The 18,350-nt window shown below is 39.2% G+C and overlaps 1 protein-coding gene across 1 annotated transcript in view; it reads right to left on the reverse strand.

Annotated features, from left to right (window-relative positions):
• The window catches only part of LOC115226459 (zinc finger protein 208-like), a gene marked incomplete at its 3' end in the record, with an annotated part of 53,502 nt that extends 50,984 nt beyond the window's left edge, over positions 1–2,518 (reverse strand). Inside the window, exon 1 of the mRNA XM_029797455.2 lies at positions 1,104–2,518. Coding sequence (XP_029653315.2) covers positions 1,104–2,331 — 1,228 coding nt within the window. The remainder of the gene's footprint in view (positions 1–1,103) is intronic.
• Between the last annotated feature and the right edge of the window lie 15,832 nt (positions 2,519–18,350).

Raw genomic sequence — 18,350 nt, forward strand, 5'->3', positions numbered from 1 at the left:
AGGTTCTGTCAATTTTTATAAACAACTAGCTTAAAGGCCACACCCTGTGCAGACTTTTAAGCTAAATCACACAGAGGACTAATTGTGCCTGCAATGATAATAAAGTATTTGTTACCCTACCAATGTGGTATTACGTTAAATTCAGTTCAAATGAAAAACTTGTAGATTCACAAATTTTTTTTAGTTTTTTTAAAATTTGAATTTCCAACTGTTCACATATAACAAATCTTTGTCCAGACCTGATCTAAATGCTGGATGTTCAAGAACCAAATGAAGGACAGATTTGCAATCTTGGTATCATCGTGATTCCAAAAAGGTATAATATGTCTATGTAGCCCAAAGGTAGGCTGAGTTACAGGGGTCCCAGACAGACAGACGGACGTTAAACGATGATGATGATGATGAGGCCAGATCAAGATTGAAGCCTGGTGCAGCCATCTGGTTTGCCAGCCCTCAGTCATACGTCCAACCCATGCTAGCATGGAAAGCGGATGTTAAACGATGATGATGATGATGAAGCCAGATCAAGATTGAAGCCTGGTGCAGCCATCTGGTTCGCAAGCCCTCAGTCATACGTCCAACCCATGCTAGCATGGAAAGCGGATGTTAAACAATGATGATGATGATGAGGCCAGATCAAGATTGAAGCCTGGTGCAGCCATCTGGTTCATTAGTCCTCAGTCAAATCGTCCAACCCATGCAAGCATGGAAAGCGGACGTTAAACGACGATGATGATGATGAGGCCAGATCAAGATTGAAGCCTGGTGCAGCCATCTGGTTCACCAGCCCTCAGTCAAATCATCCAACCCATGCTAGCATGGAAAGCGGACGTTAAACGATGATGATGATGATGATGATATTTTGTGTGAATACATTTATAGAGTTATACACTTTTTCTCACATGAAGATCTATGTCAAACTGTGTGTATCCTTGGATGTGTCAGGATAGGCAAATGACCATAAAACAGGGCCACGAAAAAGGAACCATGATGAGTACTGTTACCGACAAGAGTAAAGTCCCAAATGCTAAATGCCACGTTTGCAGAGAAAATGGTTTTCAAGGGTGAGTTGTTATGTAATGAATTTTGACATTGATGCAGTTATTCTTCTGTATGGATACGTACATGTGTAGCTAAGTTCCGCTTCTGAGAAAAGGATTTATCACAGATATCACAGTGATATGGTTTTTCTCCCGTGTGAATGTATTTGTGTATGGTCAGGTTGCTACTCTGAGAGAAAGACTTACTACAGATATCACAACTGTATGGTTTGTCTCCTATATGAATACGCTTGTGTTTGGTCAACGCTCCATTTTCAGAGAAAGATTTATCGCAAACCTCACACTGATACGGTTTGTCCCCTGTATGGATACGCTTGTGTTTGGTTAAGTCACTACTACGAGAGAAGGATTTATCGCAGATATCACAACTGTATGGCTTTTCTCCGATATGAATACGCTTGTGTTTAGTTAAAGCTCCATTTTCAGAGAAAGATTTATCACAGATATCACAGTGATACGGCCTTTCTCCTGTATGAATACGTATGTGTCTGCTTAGGTTACTACTTCCGGAGAATGATTTATCACAGATGTTACAGTGATATGGTTTTTCCCCTGTATGAATACGTTTATGTGTACTTAGATCGCTACACTGAGAAAAAAATTTACCACAGACATCACAATGATATGGCTTCTCCCCCGTATGAATACGCTTATGTTTAGTCAGGTTACTACTTCCAGAGAATAATTTACCACAGACAGCACAGCGAAATGGCTTTTCGCCTGTATGGACGCGTTTATGAATAGTCACTTCGTCATTTCGGGAAAATGACTTACCGCAAATATCACAATGATATGGCTTCTGTCCTGTATGAATATATTTATGCTTAGTTAGGCTGTTCACTTGAGCAAAAGATTTACCACACATATCACAGTGATATGGCTTCTCTCCCGTATGACTGAATTTGTGAGTGGCCAGCTTCCCACTCTGAGTGAAAGATTTCCCACAGACATCACAACAGTATGGTCTCTCTCCTGTATGAATACGCTTATGCGTGGTTAGGTTGCCTTTCTGAGAGTATGATTTACCGCAAATATCACAGTGATATGGCTTCTCTCCTGTATGAACGTGTTTGTGCTTGCTTAAGTCACTACTGCCCGAGAACGACTTACTGCAGACGTCACAGTGATACGGTCTCTCACCTGTATGAATACGTCGATGTTTAACAAGGTTCCCTTTTTGAGAAAATGTCTTATTACATATATCGCACTGGTTGGATGATTTTTCAATCTCTTTTAACATATCTTCACATAAAATCAGTCCTGCCTCCATTTTTTTTACCTCTTTGTGTCGTTTACTCAATAGAAACAATTCTCTTGCTATATTCCCATCGACTTTGCTTGTGGTCAATATTTGAAGACGATGCAAAAACCTTTATAAATTTCCTGAATTTAATCAATATGCAAAAAACCTTCTTGGATACATCCCAGGCACTGAAGTCAAGAAGTGTTAATATTTATCTTAGTTGGCAGAAACGTTAGCACGCCGGGCGAAATGCTTTGTGGTATTTCGTCTGTCGTTACGTTGTGAGTTGAAATTCCGCCGAAGTCGACTTTGCCTTTCATCCTTCCGGGGTCGATAAATAAAGTACCAGTTTCGCACTGGGGTCGATGTAATCGGCTTAATCCGTTTGTCTGTCCTTGTTTGTCCCCTCTATGTTTAGCCCCTTGTGGGTAATAGAGAAATAAATATTTATCTTAGTTTAGAGGAAATATTAAATATTAGGATTATATCTATCTTCTATATTTCATATGACATCTTCCTTTGGTTTTTAAAACATGATGAATATTGACAATGCATCTGACATAAATGGTTCTTTATACCAATTTCACCTGGAAATCTGAAAGAATAAAGAAACAATATAAGATATAGAGGATAATACATTTTAATACTGATAAACCTGTGAATGAACAATTAAATTTCATTATTAATCTCTCTATATATAAAGCTGAAGTTGTCTGTGTATGGCAGGTTTGGTAGCCTTTAATTAACACTATCTCCTCCGTGACCCTGCAGAGCAAGTTTCACTAAAAATTACCCATTTTTCTGAAAGTTATGTATAAAGAAAGCCGTCTTGCGTACATTTTCCGAAACTTTCCACGCCACCCTCGGAAACATTTTTCACAACAAATTCTGATTTAGTGAGAATCTACATCATCTGAAGCATATGTATCGAAAATTTTATTTAAAAATATCCATTTTTCTGGAAATTATGGGGAAACAAAGTCGGTGGGGGGTACACATCTGTAGGAATGCCCACTGTAAAATGTTTGGTGTTACGAAGGGGATCCAGCCCCGGAAATCATGTCACAGGAATCATTGTAGCATAATGCAGTCCTTAGACCTGTTATATCTCGCTGAACCATCCAGCTTATGCCAGCATGGAGCACATGTTAAATGATAATGATGAGGAGGATTAGCCCTGGACAACCTTGACTGATTAGATCTATCAATTTGGCATGAATCAAGTCTAACCTGGCAATAGGCAACATGACCGTCCCAGTCTTCCTTATGGCAGTTTATATCTAGGACTACATTATCCTACGTTGCCCTCAATTTTCGAAACACAAAGGCACGTAACAAACACCATTCGATCGTGGCCGTTCGCCTCGTCTGGCACCTGTGTCGGTGGCACATAAAAACCACCCACTACACTCACGGAGTGGTTGGCGTTAGGAAGGGCATCCAGCTGTAGAAACACTGCCAGATCAGACTGGGCCTGGTGCAGCCTTCTGACTTCCCAGACCCCAGTTGAACCGTCCAACCCATGCTAGCATGGAAAGCGGACGTTAAACGATGATGATGATGATGATGAAAGATATAATTAGAGTGAAACTTGGCTACTATTTCTAGCACGACGACTGACCACTTAAGGTCTCCCTATGAGAGTCGTTGCTGTTTAGGCCCAGGTCAGGCCTAAGTGAGCCGACCAATGATCAAAAGCAGATTGTTTACGGTGATGTTAGTAATTTTGCAGTAGATCAAACGAAAACAAGCATATTGACGTAGAAAAAATAGCAGAATTCTGGTTTAAACACTCCCAGGTAACCCCCGCCGGATAGACAACTGTAAGAAGAAGACAAACACTTGTTATAGATCAGGTTCAGAAAATTATGACTGATGAATTTATTGTCTGTGGTTTGTATTCAGTATTTACTCGAGGCGGCAAGCTGGAAGAATCGTTAGCACGTCAGGCGAAATGCCGAGCGGTCTTTCGTCTGCCGTTACGTTCTGAGTTCAAATTCCGCCGAGGTCGACTTTGCCTTTCATCCTTTCGGGGTGGATAAATTAAGTACCAGTTAAGCACTGGGTTCGATTACATCAACTCAATACCTATGTCTGTCCATGTTTGTCCCCTCTGTGTTTAGCCCCTTGTGGGCAATAAAGAAATAGGTATTTCGTCTGCCGTTACGTTCTGAATTCAAATTCCACCGAGGTCGACTTTCCCTTTCATCCTTTCGGGGTCGATAAATTAAGTACCAGTAATGCACTGGGGTCGATATAATCTACTTAATCCGCCTGTTTGTCCCCTCTGTGTTTAGCACCTTGTGGGTAGTAAAGAAATAGGTGTTTACTGAGATAAAAAAAAACAACAAAAACAAACAATATTGGTCTTTGACTAATATTGTTTTCTCAAAGTATATATATTTCTGGCGATCTTTCGTCTCTAGTAGACCTTTCCGTCGATTTCCGTAAAAAAATTTATTTTTTTTACATATGGGCTTGCGGGAACTTTTGAAGTAATGAGAGCGAAAGAGACTAAGAGAAAGCGATTGTATGACGAGGGAAGTTCTTTTGAAGTTACCGTGCATGTGAAGCCATTGATGTACATGTGTGTGTGTGTGTGTTTGATGGGGTGTGGGAGACAGACAGTATGTTGTGTAAGTGAAGTGCTTCTGTTAGTGTGTGTGAAGAGACAGAGTAATGTGTGAAAGAAAGAGATAACTGAAATTTTTTACTCGGTGTATGTGTATATGTATGTATATTACTTCAAAAGTTCCCGCAAGCCCATGTGTAAAAAAAAAAATTTTTTTTACGGAAATCGACGGAAAGGTCTACTAGAGACGAAAGATCGCCATATAATTTCTTAATAATTGTTAAATGATTCTCTCAATAAATATATCAAAACTAACATACATAGTATTTGTATTTTTCATAAAGATGGTGTCTGAACTATTTAGTACTGAAGCAATCCTATTTCCCCAATTTTCCATCAGTACTCACATCTAAATCCATTCATCTTCCTTCTACAGTGAAGCCTGTATATCCAATTCTAGTTACATTAGACAAGGAATCAATTACGGTATCACTTCCACCCTGCAGAATAAAGGACTTACTTGTATTTCTCCATAAATTTCTTTAAATTTCTACTTCCTTATTTCTTCCAACCTTTGTCTTGAGTAAATAATAATCTCTGCGTGGAACTAAAAAATTTGACAAGTGAAATGTAAAAACTGACCCGGAAGTGGGAAAAAGGCGAAACGTACTAAAACATTCGGAGTTTGCCACCGAACCGAGTATCATTATTTGCATAATCCCTCGTATGAACACGTATTTAAAATAAGAATTGCTTAAAATAAGAATTTACTCTTCGAACTCATCTATAGGCAGACAGATAACTCATTCTTCTTCTTTAGAAATCTCTGCAATATCATAACTAGGGCAGGTGTTCCTACAATCCTACATTCTGACAGAAATTGCAGACATATAAATGTACAGAATCGCAACAATTGTGTATTTTAAATAAAATTTTCAGTTTTCCTGTACATTTAACACTGTGTTTATTTTACATATGAAGTAACACTTTTCGAAATAATATATATATATAATTAACCTAGCGTCATATCAAGAAGTAGGTACATTTCGGCTGCTTTCGTGTTTCCGAGTTGGTTTTTGTAAATTTCTGTTGTCAAAAATCCTAATTCCGGTTGAATCGCTCTATTAAGAAGTAGAATTTCTTAATGACATTATTTTAATATAAACACTGATTTATGTACTACAACAGGTGAGACAGAGCCTTTCATCTTTTACTTGTTTCTGGCATTGGACTGCGGCCATGCTGGGGCACCTCCATGAAGGGTTTCGTCAAGAAGTTCTCAACCATTTTTTTTTTTTATCTATGGATAAAATTTCTATTTTCTAGCACACCGGGCGAAATGCGTAGCCGTATTTCGTCTGTCGATACGTTCCGAGCTCAAATTCCGCCGAGGTCGACTTTGCCTTTCATCCATTCGGGGTCGATAAATTAAGTACCAGTTACGCACTGGGGTCGATGTAATTGACTTAATCCCTTCGTCTGTCCTTGTTTGTCCCCTCTGTGTTTAGCCCCTTGTGGGTAGTAAAGAATTAGGTATTTCGTCTGCCGCTACGTTCTGAGTTCAAATTCCGCCGAGGTCGACTTTGCCTTTCATCCTTTCGGGGTCGATAAATTAAGTACCAGTTACGCACTGGGGTTCGATATAATCGACTTAATCCCTTCGTCTGACCTTGTTTGTCCCCTCTGTGTTTAGCCCCTTGTGGGTAGTAAAGAAATAAGTATTTCATCTGCCGTTACGTTCGGAGTTCAAATTCCGCCGAGGTCGACTTTGCCTTTCATCCTTTCGGGGTCGATAAATTAAGTACCAGTTACGCACTGGGGTCGATGTAATCGACTTAATCCCTTCGTCTGTCCTTGTTTGTCCCCTCTGTGTTTAGCCCCTTGTGGGTAATAAAGAAATATACTTTGTTTTAGTGGATCCCCCCCCATCATAGCCATTTGATGTTAAAAGATACTTCTTTCAAAATTCCTATTTTGTTTATCACGCGCACCGGGACCACTCTTCTTAAATAGTACCCACTTCTATATAGTTTGTGTGTATACACTTCTATGTACTTTATTTGTGAAAATTTTGCTAGTGTTTACTGTTGTTCCAGCCACGAGTATGCTATAAATACATTGTTAAATATATTTGCAATTATAGATATTTTAGTATAATGTGGAAAGAGTTTGATAATACGAAAATATTTTCATATACGTGTGTGTGTATGTGTGTATATATATATATATATATATATATATAATATATATATATATATATATATGTATGTATATATATATATAATATATATATGTGTGTATATGTCTGTATGTATATATATATATATGTGTGTGTGTATGTATGTATATATATATATATGTGTGTGTATATGTATATATATATATGTGTGTGTGTATATATATGTATATATATATATGCATATGTATGTGTGTGTGTATATATATATATATATGTATGTATATGTGTGTGTGTATATATATATATATATATATATACACACACACACTATATATATGTATTTATGTATATGCATGTATTTATGTATATGTATATATTTATGTATGTATATATATGTATGTATATGTTTATATATATTATATATATATATATATATATATATATGTATGTATATATGTATGTATATATATATGTACTAGCAGTATCACCCGGCATTGCTCGGGTGTGTTTTCTTTTCAACCCTTTAGAATTGGAATTTTTGAAAAGCAAAAAATTTGCATTACGTAGCTTGTTATTTTCTTTAAGTGAACATTTTTCTGGTTGAAATACACTGAAAAATGCCAATACAGCAGTAAAAAAATCGTAAAAAAATCGGGATTTTCATAGAAGAAAAGCACCTTTTTGATGTAAGTAATTTTTGGTGTTAACATGGTCTGATTTGAATTTTTTCTTCGACAGAAGGAAGAGCAAGCCTTCTTCTATCATACTCTCAATTTTGGTCAACTTGCACTGCAGGGTCTCGGAGGAGATAGTGTTAGTTGAAGGCTACCAAACCTGCCATACAGTTTGTAGGTTGTACAATCGCTAGACAACAGTCATTTACGACGCCCGATCAATTTGGAGGTCACTGTGGGGAGCATGAAAGCCACAGCTGCGTATCTGAATAAAGGCATCCATGAACACTATACAACTTAGAATGGTCCTTGCAGACATTTCACATGAGTGATGGTCAGTGATGGTCTTCTTTGCTCAAGAGTTGATAGCCATCATCATCATCACCATATATACATTAATACATATATACATACATGGAGATTTCATGTTTACATATATACATAACTATAGACAATCATACATACACAAATAAATCCAAACATAAGTATATACACACTCACACACATAAACAACTACAGACTTAAATACAAATAGAACTGTATACATACAAACACATACACTTAATTATCTGCATATATGTACATATACATAGTGGAGGCACAATGGCCCAGTGGTTAGGGCAGCGGAATCGTGGTCGGAGGATCGCGGTTTCGATTCCCAGACCGGGCGTTGTGAGTGTTTATTGAGCGAAAACACCTAAAGCTCCACGAGGCTCCGGCAGGTGGTGAACCCTGCTGTACTCTTTCACCACAACTTTCTCTCACTCTTTCTTCCTGTTTCTGTTGTACCTGTATTTCAAAGGGCCAGCCTTGTCACAATCTGAGTCACGCTGAATCTCCTCGAGAACTACGTTAAGGGTGCACATGTCTGTGGAGTGCTCAGCCACTTGCACATTAATATCACGAGCAAGCTGTTCCATTGATCGTTGCAACCGACAGAGTGCTCCTATATACATATACATAGCTATTTGCGTACCACCTATTTGTTGCACGATGAAAGATTCATTTAAAGGCTGACTCACTATTTCTTTTCTTTCACAATTCTAAAGAAACTAAAAAAATATGTCAATCTTTTCTCATTACGTCTCTGCATCACTGAACTTGTAACTCTAAGGAAACTTGTCTTTATTCTAATCTTAGGTCACCCTTTTGTGTCAATTTAGTAAAACATGTAAAACCGAAATACATATACGCCCGCACTTATCCACCAATCTGTCTATACATACATGCAAAGTCGAAATCGAACCTCATCCGACGACAGGCACCCATGCCAACCCCCCTTCTCTGCTTGCGAAGACCTGTTGGGGCAAGTGAAATCGAAATCGGAATCAAAATTGAACCAATCCTATGACTGGCACCCTGGACTGGTGGTACATAAAAAGCGCTATCCGAATCGTGGCCGATGCCAGTGCCGCCTCGATTGGCTTCCGTGCCGGTGGCACGTAAAGTACACCAATCCGACCGTGGCCGTTGCCAGCCTTGCCTGGCACCTATGCAAGTGGCACGTAAAAAGCACCCACTACACTCACAGAGTGGTTGGCGTTAGGAAGGGCATCCAGCTGTAGAAACACTGCCAGATCAGACTGGAGCCTGGTGCAGCCTTCTGGCTTCCCAGGTCCCCGGTCGAACCGTCCAACCCATGCTAGCATGGAGAATGGATGTTAAACGATGATGATGATGATGATGATGATTGCTCGATAAATTTGCTCGTAGATTTTTTACCAGCATCTTCTCTGTCGGCGGGTATGATTTGCGTCTGCACACTGGTCTGAAAAGTTAGGGTATACAGATCGTTAGATTTGCATGTGCTTCTAATGGTTTGTACGTCTCGGATTACAAAAGCTTCTTGCTGATGATTCTGGCCTAGGCAGATAAATTCTATTCATTTGCTAAAAAAAAGATGAAACCGGTGTACAAGATTAGCTGAGTTGGTAAACGTTTTTGATTTTCATTCCATTTCATAAATTTATCCCCTTTTTGTGTATCTAGCCCTCGCTTCTTTATTTGGAAGCCTTTTAATGTACTTATATATATATATATATATATATATATATATATATAATGATAAAGGAAGGCGGTGAGCTGCCAGAATTGTTAGCACGCCAGGCGAAATGCTTAGCGGTATTTCGTCTTCCGCTACATTGTGAGTTCAAATTCCGCCGAGGTCGACTTTGCCTTTCATCCTTTCGGGGTCGATTAAATAAGTACTAGTTACGCACTGGGGTCGATGTAATCGACTTAATCCTTTTGTCTGTCCTCTCTGCGTTTAGCCCCTTGTGGGTAGTAAAGAAGGTCTGTTGTTACGTTCTGAGTCCAAATTCCGCCGAGGTCGACTTTGCCTTTCATCTTTTTGTGGTCGATATAAATAAAGTACCAGTTTTGCACTGGGGTTGATGTAATCGACTTAATCCCTTTATCTGTCCTTGTTTGTCCACTCTATGTTTAGCCCCTTGTGGGTAGTAAAGAAACATATGTATATATATATCATCATCATCATCATCATCGTTTAGCGTCCGTTTTCCATGCTAGCATGGGTTGGACGGTTCTACTGGGGTCTGTGAATCCAGAAGGTTTCCTCAGGCCCAGACAAATCTGGCAGTGTTTCTACGGCTGGATGCCCTTCCTAACGCCAACCACTCCGTGAGTGTAGTGGGTGCTTTTTACGTGCCACCCGCACAGGTGCCAGACAGCTGGCAAACGGCCACGAACGGATGGTGCTTTTTATGTGCCACTGGCACGAGGCCAGTCGGGGCGGCGCTGGCAACGGTCGCGAAACGGAAGGTTCTCTTACATGCCACCGGCACTGGTAACACATCTGCAATTTCCATTGATCGATTTCGATTCTGATCCTTTTTGTGATCCATATATATATATATATGGTATAGGCTTTGTACTATGTTTCGTGATGCAATTTTTTGCAAAGTAAAATCAGTTGTTGCGGTAAATGTTTACTTCTAGAATTTATCTCTGTAGAAATGGAGTAACGCTTCCATTGTTGCATCTCTGCTACTAAAATGATTCCTCTATATCTTATACTGTTGTTTCTCTCTTATTTCAGAATATCAGACAACTGTGACATCAAAGAATTGCTCCCATCAGATTCATTGTCAACAACTGTTATCTTTTAACCCTTTAGCATTTAATCCGGCCATATCCGGCCAAAAGTATTCTACCTGTTTTATGTTCAAACTGGCCAGATCTGGTCTCTCACACCAACCCTACAATATCGTTTTAAAAATTAACAGCTACCTCATCAAAATCTCAGCTACAAGATAATACATTATTAGTTCAAAACAATGTGGATAAAAAAGGATTAATTTTGGTAGAATAATGTGAACACTAAAGGATTAAAGACTAAAGAAAAACGTTGTATGCAACAAATATATAACTCTGTGGTAAACTACTGTGAAATATTTCTTGTGAATGGAAATTAATGGCAGCATTTCTCTACTGTGTAGTCTGCAGTATGTACAAGATGAATTTGCCTTCAGTAATTAAATTTGGATGAAGATTCAAATATGTTTGTGGCATCTTCAGATATTGATGAAAATCAGAGTTGATGGGAAAATAGCTGTAAAACATTTAAAAGAAATAAAAGATAAAAAGTGAAACAAGAAAATAAACCGTATATTGTTCTGAGAGAAGAAAACTATTGAAGCAATGGATAATGTTACAGAGTTAAAGGATTGATTTATTATTTTGCTGAGATGCAGAAAGTGACTGAAAAATCCTCATACCATTGTGGTATCTGTAAAAAATCATTTTCTCTGGAAAGTAGGCTCATTAAACACAAATGTATTGATAGAGGTGAGAAACCATATCCCTGTGATATTTGTGGTAAATCATTCTCTCAAAAAATTAGGTTACATAATCATAAACAAGTTCACATAGGAGGTAAACCATACTGTTGTGATATCTGTGGTAAATCATTCTCTCGAAGCTGTAGTTTGACTATTCACATACGTATTCACACAGGAGAAAGACCATATGATTGTGATGTCTGTAGTAAATCATTCTCTCACTTAACCGCTTTACGTATTCACAAACGCATTCATACAGGAGAGAAACCATATCACTGTGATATCTGTGGTGAATCATTCTCTAGAAATGATGGTCTCACTGGACATAAATGCATTCATACAGGAGAGAAGCCATATCAGTGTGATATCTGTGGTATATCACTGTCAAAAAGTAGTAGTCTCACTAGGCATAAGCGTATTCATACAGGAGAGAAGCCATATCACTGTGATATCTGTGGTAAATCTTTCTCTGACTCTGGTCATGTAAATAAGCACAAACGTACTCATACAGGAGAGAAGCCATATCAGTGTGATATCTGTGGTAAAACATTTTCTGAATCTGGTAATGTAACCCAACACAAACGTACTCATGCACCAGAGAAGCCATATCAATGTGATATGTGTGATAAATCATTTTGTGAATCTGATGACTTAAATAAACACAAACGTACTCATACAGGAGAAAAGCCATATCAGTGTGATATCTGCGGTAAATCCTTCTCTAGACGTGATGGTCTCACTAGACATAAACATATTCATACACCAGAGAAGCCATATTACTGTGATATCTGTGGTACATCGTTCTTTAGGAATGATAGTCTCGCTCGACATAAACATATTCATACAGGTGAGAAGCTATATCACTGTGATATCTGTGGTAAATCATTTTCTGCTTTTGGTCACTTACATGAACACAAACGCATCCATACAGGAGAAAAACCATACCGCTGTGATATCTGTGGTAAATCGTTTTCTAGAAGTAGTGCTCTCACTAGACATAAACGTATTCATACGGGAGAGAAGCCATATCAGTGTGATATCTGTGGCCATTCCTTTACTGAATCTGGTCATTTAAGTCAGCACAAACGTACTCATACAGGAGAAAAACAATATCGGTGTGATATCTGTGGTATATCATTTTCTGAATCTAGTCACTTAAATAAACACAAACGTACGCATATAGGAGAAAAACAATATCGGTGTGATATCTGTGGTAAATCATTGTCTACAAATAGTGTTCTTACTAGACATAAACGTATTCATACAGGAGAGAAGCCATATCGCTGTGATATCTGTGGTAAATCATTTACTAGAGAAAATGGTCTCACTACTCATAAACGTATTCATACAGGAGAGAAGCCATATCAGTGTGATATCTGTGGTAAATCATTCTCTGAATCTGGTCATGTAAATCTACATAAGCGTACTCATACAGGAGAAAAACCATATCAGTGTGGTATCTGCGGTAAATCATTCTCTAGACGTGATGGTCTCACTAGACATAAACATATTCATACACCAGAGAAGCCATATCAATGTGATATCTGCGGTAAATCATTCTCTAGCAATGGTGGTCTCACTACACATAAAAGTATTCATAGAGGGGAAAAGCCCCATCACTGTGATATCTGCGGTAAATCATTCTCTAGAACTGATGGCCTCACTAGACACAAACGTATTCATACAGGTGAGAAACCATATAACTGATATCTGTGGTAAATCATTCACTGCTTTTGGTCACTTACATCAACATGAACATATCTGTACAGGAAAAAAAAAAGCCATATCAGTGTGATATCTGTGGTAAACCATTCTCTTGAAGTAGCAACTTAACTAGACATAAACATTCTCTTACAGGAGAGAAGCCATATCACTGTCACATCATCATCATCATCATTGTTTAGTGTCCGCCTTCCATGCTAGCATGGGTTGGACAGTTCGACCGGGAATCTGGGAAGCCAGGAGGCTGCACCAGGCCCAGTCTGATCTGGCAGTGTTTCTACAGCTGGATGCCCTTCCTAACGCCAACCACTCCATGTGTGTAGTGGGTGCTTTTTATGTGCCACTGGCACAGGTGCCAGACGAGCGTGGCAAATGGCCACGATCGGATGGTGCTTTTTACGTATCACCGGCACGGAGGCCAGGCATTTGTAGTAAATCATAAAACAAATGCATTCATAGAGAAGCCATATTAGTGATATCTGTTGTAAAACAAACATTTTACGTGCTCTTAAATGTATTCGGACAAGAGAAAACTCATAGCATTGTGATCATCATCATCATTTAGCGTCTGTTCTCCATGCTAGCATGGGTTGGACGGTTCAACTGGGGTCTGTGAAGCTGGAAGGCTTCATCAGGCCCAGTCTTATCTGGCAGTGTTTCTACGGCTAGATGCCCTTCCTAACGCCAACCACTCCGTGAGTGTAGTGGGTGGTTTTTACGTGCCAGACGAGGCTGGCAAACAGCCACGAACGGATGGTGCTTTTACGTGTCACCGGCACGGGGGCCAGGCGAGGCTGGCAACGGACACGAACGGATGGTGCTTTTACGTGCCACTGGCACGGGGGCCAGACAGAGCTGGCAAACGGCCACGCACATACAAGTGTAACGTAAAGGCAGACGAAATGCCGCTAAGCATTCCCCTCAGCGAGCTAACGATTCTGCCAGCTTACTGCTTTCAAAATATTCTTTTCTACTCTAAGCACAAGGCCCGAAATTTTGGGGGAGGGGGCCAGTCGATTAAATTGGCCCCCCAGCATCCAAGTGGTACTTAGTTTATCGGCCCCGAAAGGATGAAAGGCAAAGTCGACTTCAGCAGAATTTGAACCCAGAACGTAGCGGCAGACCAAATACCTATTTCTTTACTACCCACAAGGGGCTAAACATAGAGAGGACAAACAAGGACAGATAAACCGATTACATCGACCTCAGTGTGTAACTGGTACTTAATTTATCAACCCTGAAAGGATGAAAGGCAAAGTCGACCTCGGCGGAATTTGAACTCAGAACGTAGCGGCAGATGAAATACCTATTTCTTTACTATCCACAAGGGGCTAAACACAGAAAGGACAGACAAATGGATTAAGTCGATTATATCGACCCCAGTACGCAACTGATACTTAATTTATAGACCCCGAATGGATGAAAGGCGAAGTCGACCTTGGCAGAATTTGAACTTAGAACATAAAGACAGATGTAATACTGCTAAGCATTTTGCCCTGTGTGCTAACGATTCTGCCAGTTCGCTGCCTTATTAACATCAAAATATTATTGTACCAATTCATTACCTCACACAACCACAAGCCTCTCAAGACCTTTTTTATTTACTGAAGTATTATGTACCCTTGACTTTACCTAATCCCTCATCTCATTTTGAAATCTCTATATATATAAAGCTGAAGTTGTCTGTGTATGGCAGGTTTGGTAGCCTTCAACTAACACTATCTCCTCCAAGACCCTGCGTCGCAAGTTGACCAAAATTGAGAGTATGATAGAAGAAGGCTTACTCTTCATTCCGTAGAAGAAAAAATTCAAATCGAACAATATTAAGACCAAAAATTATTTACATCAAAAAGGTGCTTTTTTCTATGAAAATCCCTATTTTTTACTATTTATAAAGCTGATGTTGTCTGTGTATGGCAGATTTGGTAGCCTTCAACCAACACTATCTCCTCTGAGACCCTGCAGTGCAAGTTGACCAAAACTGAGAGTATGATAGAAGAAGGCTTGCTCTTCATTCCATAGAAGAAAAAATTCAAATCGGACAATGTTAACACCAAAAATTATTTACATCAAAAAGGTCCTTTTTTTCTATGAAAAATTTTTCCGCATATTTTCAAAAAAAAAAAATTGTGGAAAAAGTTTAAAATGAAGGAAATGGAGGTGGTAATTTAGCCAAAAAGTGGGGTTTTGTCGGAAAAAAAAAATTTTTTAAGCGTGTTTTTTTGGTGGGGACGGGACGGACGGAAGTCTTGCCTTTATTTGGTTTATACGTCTGTGACCATAAACAATATATTTCAACACGTTTTCACATCACGAATCTTGCAAAACAAATACATAAATATAAATTTCAAAAATATTTCCTAGCTAAAACGAAGTGATTAAAACAAAACCATTATAGTGTCGATATTTAGTGCAGTTAGTGCGGCGAGCTGGCAGAAACGTTAGCACGCTGGGCTTAATGCTTAGCAGTATTTCGTCTGCCGTTACGTTCTGAGTTCAAATTCCGCCGAGGTTGACTTTGCCTTTCATCCTTTCGGGGTCGATTAAATAAGTACCAGTTACGCACTGGGGTCGATATTATCGACTTAATACCTATGTCTGTCCTTGTTTGTCCCCTCTGTGTTTGCCTCTCTATGTTTAGCCCCTTGTGGGTAATAAAGAAATAGGTATTTCGTCTGCCGTTACATTTTGAGTTCAAATTCCGCCGAGGTCGACTTTGCCTTTCATCCTTTCGGGGTCGATTAAATAAGTACCAGTTACGCACTGGGGTCGATATTATCGACTTAATCCGTTTGTCTGTCCTTGTTTGTCCCCTCTGTGTTTAGCCCCTTGTGGGTAGTAAAGAAATAGGTACTTATTGCAGTTTTTAAACCAAAAAAAAATGACCCCTAGGGTCTGCCCGTTTATTTTGGAATGAACATTATTTCCTGCTAGGATGGCAGGGGTGAGGGTGATTTTTGTGAAAGTGAGGTAATGTACTGAAAAACCCATTACTTTTTTCCCGTTTTAAAATTAGCTTACAAATCCTGAATATCGCATGAATTCAATCATATAAGCGAATCAGAGTTGTGGTGCACCTGAGCACTGTATACAATAATTTCATTATTATTATCTATATATATAAAACTGTAGTTGTGTGAGTGTCTGTCCCCTTCGATTTACATTCCTAACTACTCCCACATTTTGCGGTGCAGTTTAACCAAATTCGGGTATCTTATAGTCGTGATTCATATCGAGCCCTTCTGGGTATTAGCGCACGTCTACGATGAGTCTACGATTTTAAAAATAATTTAACATCATTTTTTATTCCATTTTAATGCATAATTTTTCGTGTGTCGATGGCGGCGGAGTTGGCGTCCATGGTCACACCTGCACCTGTTTGCTTCTCCCCCTTCTTCCCACCCTCGTGAAGCTGTGGGGAAGGGAGTGTAAGGAAATCAACGTCGTAAAGCGTTGTCAAGGAGACCAGCGTTCTTTTAGAACAACGACTTCATGGCTTGAAGACACCAAAACAGAAATGGCTAAGAAAGCCCGAATTGGCATCTATAAGGGAAGTAACTCTCTAAAAATGCTTATATAGTTATTTCCCTTACAAACCCGAGCAACGCCGGGCGATACTGCTAGTTATTATTATTTTATTTAAGACAAGTAGTATAGAAAGAGGGATAAAAAATTGCGTTCCGATTAGCGGGAGATAACTTAACAGAAACGGATAATTTGAAGGATTGTAAGCTAATTTTAAAACGGGAAAAAAGTAATGGGTTTTTCAGTACGTTACCTCACTTCACTTTCACAAAAATCACACTCACCCCTGCCATCCTAGCAGAAAATAATGTTCATTCCAAAATAAATGGGCAGACCCCCTAGAGGTCCTTTCTTTTGGTTTAAAAACTGCACTATGTATCGACACTATAATGGTTTCGTTTTAATCACTTCATTTTAGCTAGAAGATATTTTTGAAATTTATGGGCAGACCCTAGAGGTCCTTTATTTTGGTTTAAAAACTGCACTAGTGACATTTTCTGGTTTCTTGGTGTTCTGTTTCGTTTCGATTTTCGGTGCCGGTTTTTACATGTCACTTGTGAAATGTTCTTTCCGCGAAGAGGTTATTTGCCGAAGACAAAGATTAGAGGGGATAGGAAAGAGAAATTGTAAATTTATGGAGAAATACAAGTTTTTTACTCAGCAGTGTGAAAGTAAAAACTTAGCGAATGATTGTATAATAGAATTGTGGAGAGGAAGTGAATCGTGTGCAAGAGTTTGGATAATTTGAAGGCTTTACACTCGTGACATTTTCTAGTTTCGTTTCATTTTTCGGTGCCGGTTTTTATATTTCCCTTGTGAAATGTTCTTTCCGCGAAGAGGTTATTTGCTGAAGAGGGGGATAGGAAAAAGAAATTATAAATTTATGGAGAAATATAAGGGATCTTTTCGGTTTGACCGGCAGTTTTTTAAAATAATTTCCATGTAATTAAAAAAATTTAAACTTCGTATATTGGTAGAGTGTGTTTATAAAACGGATCTTTTCGGTTTGACCGGCAGTTTTTTTTTAAATAATTTCTACGTAGCTAAAAAATTTTTAACTTCGTAAACATCTTTTTCTCTTACAAGTTTTTTACCCAGCAGTGTGAAAGTAAAAACTTAGCGAATCATTGTATAATAGAACTGTGGAGAGAGAGGAAGTGAATCGGGTGCAACCCCTTCGGTGACGTTAGTGCGTAAGGGGCCCTGCCGGAAGAAGAAGAAGAAGAAGAAGAATTAGTGAAGTCAGGTTTGGCGAAAGTGTGACCAGCGTGGACCCCTTTGACCTCTGGCAATGGCATTGGAGGAGCCCAGTGTGGACGTACGAGCTAGAAAGGGAATTTATCGTAGGTCGCATCTTGGATTTCGTCCAGTTGGAATCGATACTGAAGAAGTAGGTGAGTCGCAATTTGTTCCTAATATTGGTTTCAAATTTTGGCACAAGGCCAGCAATTTCGGGGAGGGGGCGGGCGGGCGGAATTTTAATTTTTCTTAGTGAAACGCGTGCGGGTGTACTTTACCTTAATTTTCGGTACTACTAGCGAACAGTGGTCCGGGTGCGCGCAGTCGCGCATCCG

This window comes from Octopus sinensis, linkage group LG30 (genome assembly GCF_006345805.1).
Source record: "Octopus sinensis linkage group LG30, ASM634580v1, whole genome shotgun sequence".
NCBI lineage: Eukaryota > Metazoa > Mollusca > Cephalopoda > Octopoda > Octopodidae > Octopus > Octopus sinensis.